Here is an 11027-nt window from a genome sequence, read left to right as displayed (position 1 = left end):
TGTCATTGTGTGCGGCTTTGTAATTCAAGACACATGTAAAGGGGGAAACTGAACTCTAAAGTAACAAGCAGTACTGCGGGTTTAACAATGAATCAGAGGTAAAGACTGGCAGCAAAAACGATATCCCTCTTGATCTTCGTGATGCCTGGTGGAAACAGAGAGAGAAGGGAGGGAGGGGGGGTTGGAAATGTAACTACTTAAATTGTGCTTTCAGATTTCAGACAGTTTTACAACCCTGCTGCATGTCTGACCCCAACCTCAGACATTTTAACAAGCAGAAAGGACCTGGAGAGAAGGCCTGATGGGATAGTAGAACCACCCCGTGCTTTATCACAATGCTACCATTACCGCTAATGGACAGGGTCAAAGTTCATCACATGCGCATCTAACTAAGTTACGTTCTTTTAATGGTCCAATTTGCAGCCTTTTTTGGATGCGACTAAAAGCATTCGGTGCCAGGCATCCTGAACTAGAGCCTGTATCTTTCCAGAGGTTTTTCCCAAATGATCACCATGAATAACGCTGCACTCAAATGGATGTAATCTGACTGTAGATCAGAGCTCTTCCTCCAGCAAGAGCCTCTCCACTGTTATGATTGCGGACTCTGACCCTGGCGAGGACCGTGGGGACAGATAGTTAGGAGTGAGATATGATCGTTATCAGCTCATTCACAGGCCAGCTCAGCACTGCTATTTCAGTCTGCTTATTTTAGTACGCGTCGCTCCGTGGGACTTTGATCTGCCTCAAACTAAATTCTAGAGAGTTCCGCTATCTCTGGGAGGTGATGTTTGAGAGACATTTTTGGCTAATAGGGCCTGAGAGCTTTCAGAATGGAACGCCCTTATTATGGTGCTCATCATTATTATCATATTATTCTAACGTGATCACTTTGTCTCCCAGGTGACACACTGATAGCTGTGAACACACTTCCTTCACTGCATTGAAGTTTGGATTAAGTAATGGATGAAGTAAACTGTAAACTTTCACAACTCAAAATATCTCAATTATTCTTACTTCATCTACAAAAACCTTACTCCTGGAAGCCTTTAGAGAGGCTCTTTTGGACCCTTTCGAAACTGGTCAGCCTTAGAGCTTTACAATACTTACTGAGCTTTTTTGTAACATAATGAATGTTTATATTCTGTCCCTTGGAAACATAGGCCATTTTAAGGCTTCAGACAACTAAAAACCAAGAGATTTGTACATAGAACTCAACCGGGGGATGGGCCGGACTGGTTCTAGCGTGCGGTTCTGCTGGGAGTGCTTACCCTCTGCGAACTTGTTCTCCAGCTCGGTGTTGCCGATGGCTTTGGCTGCCTGACACATCTGCCTCAGCAGCTCCTCCAGACGCCGCATGCAGCGGATGATGCTGCCTGCAGAAGCAGAGGAGCACGTCAGCAGTACTCTCACAGAAAAACACAGAGAGACACACACACACACACACACACACACACACACAGAGAGGACTCACCCAACCACATATGCAGAACAAGCACATGAACTAACAAGCAAACATGCACAACTCCCCCCAAACACCACACACCCGCAACCCGAACTCTCACTTGCACGCACACAGAATAGAAGAACTTGCACACACACACACTGTACTCATACATTAGAAAAGTACGTATGTGAACATTTTATGACACACACAAAGAATTAGCTCAGAAGTGTGTTAAAAACAGAGACGCCCTTCTAACGAGCCTCCCAGCCTGTACAGTGAAACCCTCGCAGAGGATTCGGAATGCAGTGGCGCGTCTCATCCTCAATCAGCCTAAATGCCACATTACCACACTGCTCATCAAGCTCCACTGGCTAGTTCACTAATGCTGGCTCGCAAAGTTATCTCTGGTTCCACATTTCAGGCATTTGTTATTATTACATCATTGTCCTCCTATTGAAACTGCACCTTGATTGTTCATTATTCTCTGAAGGTCACTTTAAAAGAAACAAACACGGGCCGCTAAATGAATGAATGTACCATACATGTGCATACATGCATGCGCCCATTCCGACCCACGCTATTGGACAGCGCCCACACTTACATGGTGTGAAAAGATCCAGTCTTGTGACTAATGTATTGAAACAGGCTGTTATGAAAAACGCCACGACCAACATTATACAGTATAAACAAGCTGTGGCAAGAGGGTCGCGCTGAAAAGCAGAAAGAATCCAGGACTACTGCATCGGCATACAGCCTGGTGCAAACTTCGAAGGAAACCCTGTTCAGCTACATCCAACGGTGCTCCAACAGTGATCAGCTTGCTGATGAATTAGCGTGGAGGTTATTGTAAGTCAACGCTGGCTGGCAAGTTCAAGCTATCATTTATGTCTGCGTGGTTGAGGACAGCTATGTGTGAGTAAGTCTACAGCTTAACGCTAGAAATGCCTTTCTGTTCATGTCATTTGGCCACAGTGATGTGTGGGTTTACGACTGATAGCTCACAAGTCACGGTGACCTACATTTCTCAGAAGAGAAGGAGAGAACAAGTGGAATGAGAGAATCTCCCCCCAATTACAATCTTTTTTGTGTGTGTGTGTGTGTGTGTGTGTGGGGGGGGGGGGTCTGTACAATATTAGTGCTGCCTTCTCTGCCTCCCTGCAATCACACTGTGTCATCTTGACACCAGGACGACCACAACCTCACGTCTCAGCAGAAATCCCCTCGCTTTGGTTACACTTCTGCTGGTGTATTTCAGAACGAGCCAGTGAGAAAGTGAGCGAGCGAGCACGCACGCAAAACAGCGGGTTTCTTTGGTTCTGGTGGTTGACGTGGAGCTCGGCTACGCTATGCATTCTTCAGAACAGCACGTCAACCGGGCGGACCATGTCAGAGCCATCCGCTGTCTTAAGGTGCCGAGGGCTCCACGAACACCCCCCACGCACACAAACACACACACACACCCCCTACACACACAGAAACACGATTTCACGGTGCGTTTTGTGTGTTGGCAGTAATGGCTAATGCTCCTCAGGGACCTCTGGCTTCCTGCTCCAAAATCTGACGAAAGATAATACCCCCACTCCTCTCTAAACCACACACACACACACACACACACACACACACACACACACACACTGTTTTTGAAAGCTCTGATACCCCATCACTCTACTGGCGAGCGGATGAGTCGTGACTGGGCCCGGGTCTGATCAGTAACGCTTATCGACTGTAATTGCATCACCCGTTAGCTCATGCGAGAGGAATTTGTGAGGAACTCAAATTCGCTGAAACTGAATTGGCAGGCTGAGGTCACTGCGTAAAATAATCAGATCAGGCATCGTATTTATCAAATCCAATCCCTAATACAGTTTACTGTGGACGTGAGTGCAAGTTGATGGCTGGTGAATATGCTTGTGGTTATTTTTTATATATTATATTTAGAGAGAATGGCCCAAGTTAGATTCAAGCCACGAGAGCGTTTGATGCGGTTATGGGCCACTGGAGAAATCTGCTGGTACTCTTTACTGACTTGTTATTCCTAATCACAAATTCAGCCTTTTGTTATTCACACACACACACACGGTTCAGGTGGAGATGGTCTCTTCAGCAATGAAATGTAACGTGATGCTTCCGTGTAAATCATTGATGGGCTGTGGCGGCGCCGCCATTAAGAGGTCTGAATCCGCAGCCCTGAATGGACGCCGCTGTGCGGAGGGGTTCACCTTCAAAGACGTCGGTCATCTTGCAGATCTGGGCAAAGGTAGAGCCGTTGGCCCAGGTGTAGACCACGTCCATCAGGTGCGGCCTGAAGGCGTTCAGGTACGTCTCCTCGTCCACGTCCAGCTTGGCCTCCGAAGAGACCTTGGCGATGCGCTTGGCACATTCCTGAAAAACGCACGCAAAGATGATCGAAAAGAAAAACACATGTGGACCCAACAGACATAGGAAACAGTGTGTGCCACCACAGATTTGTTTTTTATTATGCTCCGGTTGTACTGCATATTTGTGTAATGGCTTAATTAGTTGTCACTCCTCATTTGTACAGGCAAGAACTTGGGTTAGTTCTGGCATCTGGCATCTGGCATTTACCTGCATCTGTCGTAAGGGGCCAGCCAACTGCTCCGTCAACTTGGGCATCTCATTAGCCTTCAAAAGAGAGCAGATCCACGTTTCAATTCCTTTTTCATGACAGAATAATAATAATAACCAGACAATCGCAAGACGTCATGCAACACTAAATGCCGAAGACACTTAACCACAAGGGACAAACATAGACATAAACATATAAACCAACACAAATCATATTGCACAACGAAGGAGCAACATATGAGCATAACCAACAGCATAAGGTCCTGAGCGCGTCAGACAGTGCTTATGGGAAAACCTTGCAACAGCTCAGACGTACACATTAAAGACGACTCCACCACAAGCATCAAGAGCTCAATATAGCTTAAAGGCCCGGGGCTATGGAGGCCTCAGAAAGGGTTCAACAATCATATTGGGCGGGTCTGGCTTGGAATGGCGTTTCCCTGGTTTTGTCACGGCGACGCCTCCCTAATTCTATAGCAACGCACGAGCCCTTCACGTCAGGAACGTGGAAAACACACCTTCGACATCGGCGTCTGATTAAATCATCATGGGTGGGAATCGCTCGACGGTCGTTTGAAACGGCTTTGTCTTGGAAACGCTGATAATTCCATAGTAACAAAACGTATTAGGCCAAGTCCTTGAGAAGTACATATAACCTCAAGAAAATAACCACCAAAGAATCTCCCCTAAAGGCTTGGGCGAGTGCTTGACCACATAACACCACTTCGGCAGTGACCCGTCAGCCATCGCAAAGCACATCATTGCACAGCAATTACACGGCTGGCTCTGCCCCGGCCCGCGACCTTGACTTTTAACTGCGCCGCCGTTAAATGAGAGAGTTCGGGCTGCTCGAGTGTTTCGGGCGCGGGATGGCGATAATAACGCGCTCTTTCACCTAGTTCCTCTGGCGCGGCCATCGGGCAGCAGTGGGCAGTCGTCCTGTACCACCAGTGCCAGGCTCAGGAGACTCCCCCTCTCCTGTGTGTGTGTGTGTGTGTGTGTGTGTGTGTGTGTGTGTGTGTGTGTGTGTGTGTTAGACCTCTTGGGTTTATGAACTAGGTTGGGACGATGTGCCAAGTCCTTTCCTCTGTTTCCCCTTCTCTTTCCCTCCATCAGCCCATCTATCCTGCTCACTCAATCTATCCTATTCCCTGTCTCTCTCTCTCCTTCTCCGTTTCTCTCTCTCTCTCCCGCCAGAAAGCAGACACTGACAGGCGATTGAGAGGGAGAGACAGCTGTCCCTGAACTCTCACTCACACTTGTCCTTTCCATCAACGCCTGTCTCTGTCTCTTCTGGCCACACACACACACACACACACACACACACACGCTCACTCGCTCTCTCTCTCTCTCACACACACACACACACACACACAGGCCTTTTGTGTACACACCAATCTGACCGACAGCTGCACATTCAGGCCATTGGCCCTGATTGAGCTGCATTGTCAGACATGCACACTAAAGAGTCTGGCTAATCCGTAGGAAAGTATACTACAAACAACACTAATGAGAGCTCATTTTTGCTTATCAATGTTTGCTCGTTTCAGTCTGTGTCTCTGTGTGTGTGTGTGTGTGTGCAGAGTCATACACAAACACACATTTGAACATTATACATTTGGTTTTGAATTCCACATAAAGTCAACATCAGAGAGAGATGGCGAGAGCAGTGTGTGTGTGTGTGTGTGTGTGTGTGTATATGTGTGTGTGTGTGTGTGTGTGTGTGTAGTCTTGGCCTGAGCAGAGACCTGTTGGCCAGGCCTGGTTCTGAATTCCTCCGTATTTGCAGAGGGACCTGAGGGAGAGCGCGAGCGCGAGAGCCCACTCTTGAGCTCCGTCTGAACCCCGTTCCAGGTCCAGATCCCTGGCGCTTGATCGCAACGCACGTCCACCTCCCCCTGATCTCCTCGCCTTAAATGGCCACGTAGCCCCAGACCACCGCACAACATAGCCCCCACACCACACCACTGCACAGCACAGCGTAGCCTCACACCACCACACCACTCAGCGCTGCGCTCCCCTCTCCTGTAAACAAGCCGCTGGAATACCTGCCGGGGGGAGAGAGAGCGAGAGCCAAGCGCTTTCACTGGGGAGCTTTACGGCGTGATTGTGTGGACAATGGCGGGAAGAGAGGAGTGAGGTGTGTGTGTGCGTGTATGGGGGGGGGGGGGGGGGGTTAGTTACGTACGTTTTCCTGGAACACGAAGACGCTGAGGAGGGCTGTGGACTGCTCGGCTGTCAGGTCGTTGAAGAGGCCGTTGAACACCATCTCAGTAAGGAGCAGCTCGTCAGCACTACAGGATAGGAGACGAGAGACACACACACACACACACACACACACACACACACACACAGGTCAGTGCTGGAAATGAAAGTCAGGTGCTGAGCTGAGCAGACCCTTCACAAACCAGCTGTATGAGTCAAACATGCACAGCAGTCTGAGCATCAATGTCTGAAGCAACACACTGCTGCATAACCTATATGGTTATCAATACTGTCTGTGTGCTGTCTGTGTGTGCGTGTATATGTGTATGCATGCATATATATATATATATATATATATATATATATATATATATATATATATTATATATACACACACACACACACACACACACACTGTATATATATATATATATGAACATGAGAGCAAAAGGTTATATATAGTTAACCCATCTAACACCATTTTGCCTTTATTTTCTTAGAATGGAAGTGCACCATGCTGTGCCAGCAACCTTTTTAGTCATTTTAGTAATCATCAACGACAGCAGTTGAACTTCCACCGTGAGATCTGGAGGACTGATCGTTTTATGCCAAAGATCTTCAAACGAGCCCTTGGCAAGTGAAGTTCAAGAAAAACTGATCACTCCATCAATCAAATGAAATCCTCAAATCATTGCAGCTGATGTGGTTAAAGACAACTGTGATCTGTGGCTCCTCTCCCTCACCAACATTTGATACTGAAGCTCGATGGCAAGAGCTGGATTGCCGACCACTGTGGTTTTCATTTGCGTGTCGTCTGACGCACGCAGTTCTCAGGAAGCCAAAACAGCCGAGGCACGCAAACGAGACTTATTAGGTTGTCAATCAAGACTCATGCCTGAAATGGCTCGTGCAGTTTCACAGTCGTATTCACAGGCAGAACTGCAGAGATAAGGCAGACAACTGTTTATAACTAAACAACAGTAAGGTAGAGGTCAGAATAGGACGTTTCCTGAACGCTTGTGTCAACTAGGCTTCGCTGAGTAAGCCAACCTTTGCCCAACGCTAAACTGAATCCGGCCCTCCACTCCACTCCCTCCTCAAGTTCTTCATGAACTGTATGTGATCTGAATGAGAGCCATTGCATGGGTAGAAGGTAGATGTGACCGGGCTCTCGATTTAGGTCTGTTTGGACCCCACCGCCACCCTTACCTGCTGATCTCGCAGGCGACGCGGCCCTTCATCTCGATGACGTCGGAGGCGGTGGCGAAGCCCAGGCGTCGGAGCACGCGCTTACGGCACTTGAGCTCGTCCATCTGCAGCACGGTGCGCGCCCTCTTCAGCTCCCGCTTCGCCGCCTTGATGTCACCCGCAATCTGGGGAACAGCAGGAACAACAGAGAGAAGAGTAGAGAGAAGAGGAGGGGGGGAGAGTAGAGAGAGCAGGGGAGAGAGGGGGGTAGAGAGGTAGAGAGAGAGAGAGAGAGAGAGAGAGAGAAAGAAAGAAAGAAAGAAAGAAAGAAAGAAAGAAAGAAAGAAAGAAAGAAAGAAAGAAAGAAAGAAAGAAAGAAAGAAAGAAAGAAAGAAAGAAAGAAAGAAAGAAAGAAAGAAAGAAAGAAAGAGAGAAGAGAGAGAGAGAGAGAGAGAGAGAGAGAGAGAGAGAGAGAGAGAGAGAGAGAAAGAGAAAGAAAGAAAGAAAGAAAGAAAGAAAGAAAGAAAGAGAGAGAGAGAGAGAGAGAAAACACTGCTTAAAACCACACACAGGGTCTACGATGGGAATGTTTAAAGCATTGCAGAAAAGGCTGAACAATTCCCAGAGGCTGTCCTTCCATTTTCCCATGCCCCAAAAAGATTTTGTGCCATTGTGACAACAGAACACAATCTTTCACCAAAAATCACACTAACGTCATCTGACCAACATTTCTCTCGTAGCAGAGAGAAACGTGACTAACATTACAGAGCGGCATCATGCATGGCCAATGAAGCAGGACATGCCTACATGTGACTACCGCAGTAAGGCACCATTATTTGTGCCTGGACAAAGACACCATTCTGCAGCACCAGGACACACTCAGATATGGATAAGGCCGTTAGTTAGTCGCCCACTAGGCATATCCATAACGGGGGGGAAAAAACATGGGTATGGACAACTTGAGGATACACTTGCGAGACAGAAAAAAAACAACAAATGAAACAAAACAAAACAAAACAAACCAAACAATGGGAAGGACTTTGCAGGAGAGCAAAGACCCAACAACAACAACAAACAAAAACAAAACAAACAAAGCGACCATCTCTACGCGTGTCCGATACGCTGCGGGCTCTAAATCCAATCAGAGGAGAGGGCTTGAGAAGAGCTGAGACAGGACGATTAAATGGTATTGGCCTGCGCTGAAGCTGCCGTCCTACTCTCTCGCTCTCATGCTATTGCGCCCCACGGTCACCAGCTAAGCGCATTATCCACTTAGGCCTCCTTCGTCCTGCTTGTTATAACATGCTTCTGCATGGACATGCTAACAACACCCACTAGCCTCATCATTTCACCTGGTTATGAAGGGATTAGCAACAGCAAGCGAGCTTTCCTTTTTGGCACGCTCGATACTATTTAAGACTGGTGCTAGGGTAATGTTCTTTTCATTTGCAATTGAGGAAATATATATAACATTTAAATTGTTGGCTTTATACTAAATCGATTAAGTCCTCAGCGGTTGTTAAAAGGAACCAAGACCACTTAAACACTGCCCTTCCGCTATAGATCCTATGGTCTGCAAATCTTTCAGTTGCGTTCATGTATGCAAGACAACTGGTACTCATCTGCATCAATATAGCCAACAAGCAAGTTATAAAAACGTTTTGGACAAACATCGGCAAAACGTTATCAACAAATGTTAAAAGAACACTGAATGTTTTATAACTGAACAAATGCAATCCATGTCACTAAAAATACTACATATTCCACATCGTTCATGACTAAAATGTTCCAACACGTGCTTCACAGAGGCCGTAGTTCTGTGCGTGTTATGAAGCTCTGACCCTGGCCCCGGCACAGTTGTTTATCTGGAGCGAGTGTGTGTTACATCCTGCCCTGGATGTTACGAGAGCTTAAGGGCAGCACGGGATCCTGGATTGGGGCAGAAGGCTGGAGTGGGGTTGGGGGTGGGGGTGGGGGTAAGGGTTGGGTGGAGGTGTGGGGGATTGCCCCGATCTTTTTTAGAGGAGATGTAAATCTCATGTCATGCCTAATCAAACACGGTAATCTGGTTTACAGGGGAAAGTGGCACAGCAGAGGCGACTCACGACCGCTCTCGTGCCGATAGCTTAGAGGCCGAGGAATCGGAACTTGAACCTGAACAAGCCCGGGAAAAAGGCCCCCATTGGGAACTAATCAGGGGAGCTGTATTTTCACAGTACGTAAACTCCCACAAATCTTCAAAGTCCTCCAAATATGCACACAAATACACACACTGTGCTTTAATACACACAGAAATAGACACTTTTATGGGGCTTGTGGGAACCCTCGCTCTAAATGAACAATAACACATTTCATAATAGTTGTTTAACAGACAATAAATAGCTCCTCTACTCTTTTGCTATGTGCTTTTCTCCTCCGTCAGCTCACATCAGCTTCGTATTTACAGCCGGGGCGGCGTGACGTTTGAGGGAGCGCCTGGAGGGACGGATTGTCATTGTTCGGCGCGGAGAGATTCGTGGAGCAGAAACAACGTGCGCCGAGGACGGTTTCCTGTATTTGTTTGATTCAGCAGGAACTTCAAAAAAAAATAAAAAAACTTTTTACATGCCAGGAAATGGCACCGTGCCAGCGGTCCTAAATCAAAACAAACACGCACGCATACACACACACACACCCCCTCCCTTCCCAGTCACACTAACAAAAAACACACACACACACACGCCACCATTCTCAGTCACACTCAACACACATACACACTCAATCACACACACACACAAGTGGGACTGATTGAAACAATGGCTCCAACTTGTCCAGGCCATGAATGCTTGATGGGGAACACTTGTACAGCTGATCAACTGAATGAACTGCCCACACCCACTCTAGCCCGTGAAGGGCTACACAGCTAGTCTTTAAGGAACTTTGTCTTTAGGCATCACAATGTGACCCAAAAATGAAACAGCCAGCAACATAGCGGTTTGTTTTCTGTATTACAAAACAACAGTTTCATCCAGTTGGCCGTTTTATATTACAAAACACCCCTTCCATCAATTTGGGTGTAACTGAAAATACTTCTCTCTTAACGGTAGATTCTATGTTCCTGTGGTTCGGCCTGGTTTATGGAAGCTATACTGGGCTCAAAAGGCCATGTTTTTGTGACATGCAGTGTCACAAAAAATGTGTTTTGTATTCAGTGATATCTCGGGAGTGGACGTGGACGCTCACCAGGGCTTTCTTCTCGCACAGCGTGTAGACGGCCTCCAGGCTGGGGTCACTGTGCAGCGGGTGGGAGTACATCCGGTGCTCGAAGGCCTCCACCTTCTGGATGACCTTCTTCAGGGCGGGGTCCTTGATGCCCATGTCGTCAATGGGGTCCAGCAGGGGCAGGCCGTCGGGGAAGCGCTTCTGGACCTCCTGGATAGAGAGACATGGAGGGAGGGAGGGAGGGAGAGAAAGAGCGAGAGCACGGGAGAGATAGAGCAGACATTTTTAGAAATATTGTCCACAAAAACAATGGGATGTATTTAACCTGCCCTTTTTTTGAAACGCCCTGTCAGTGTGTCTCTCTGTGTGTGTGTGTGTGTGTGTGTGTGTGTGTGTGTGTGTG

General features: G+C 47.4%; 1 protein-coding gene across 1 annotated transcript in view; it reads right to left on the bottom strand.

Moving 5' to 3' along the window:
• Window positions 1-5: 5 nt before the first annotated feature.
• The window catches only part of mtrex (Mtr4 exosome RNA helicase), a 32733-nt gene continuing 21711 nt past the window's right edge, over window positions 6-11027 (bottom strand). Inside the window, exons 21-27 of the mRNA XM_062555083.1 lie at window positions 10646-10834; window positions 7445-7608; window positions 6219-6324; window positions 4031-4087; window positions 3664-3826; window positions 1269-1373; window positions 6-145 (exon numbers count right to left, since the gene is read on the bottom strand). Of these exons, the coding sequence (XP_062411067.1) occupies window positions 93-145; window positions 1269-1373; window positions 3664-3826; window positions 4031-4087; window positions 6219-6324; window positions 7445-7608; window positions 10646-10834 (837 nt within the window). The 3' untranslated portion in view covers window positions 6-92. The remainder of the gene's footprint in view (window positions 146-1268; window positions 1374-3663; window positions 3827-4030; window positions 4088-6218; window positions 6325-7444; window positions 7609-10645; window positions 10835-11027) is intronic.

Source organism: Sardina pilchardus, chromosome 14 (assembly GCF_963854185.1).
Source record: "Sardina pilchardus chromosome 14, fSarPil1.1, whole genome shotgun sequence".
In the NCBI taxonomy this organism is placed as follows: Eukaryota; Metazoa; Chordata; class Actinopteri; order Clupeiformes; family Clupeidae; genus Sardina; species Sardina pilchardus.
Note: the sequence above shows the minus strand (reverse complement) of the source record. Positions and strands in the feature narration are given on the sequence as shown.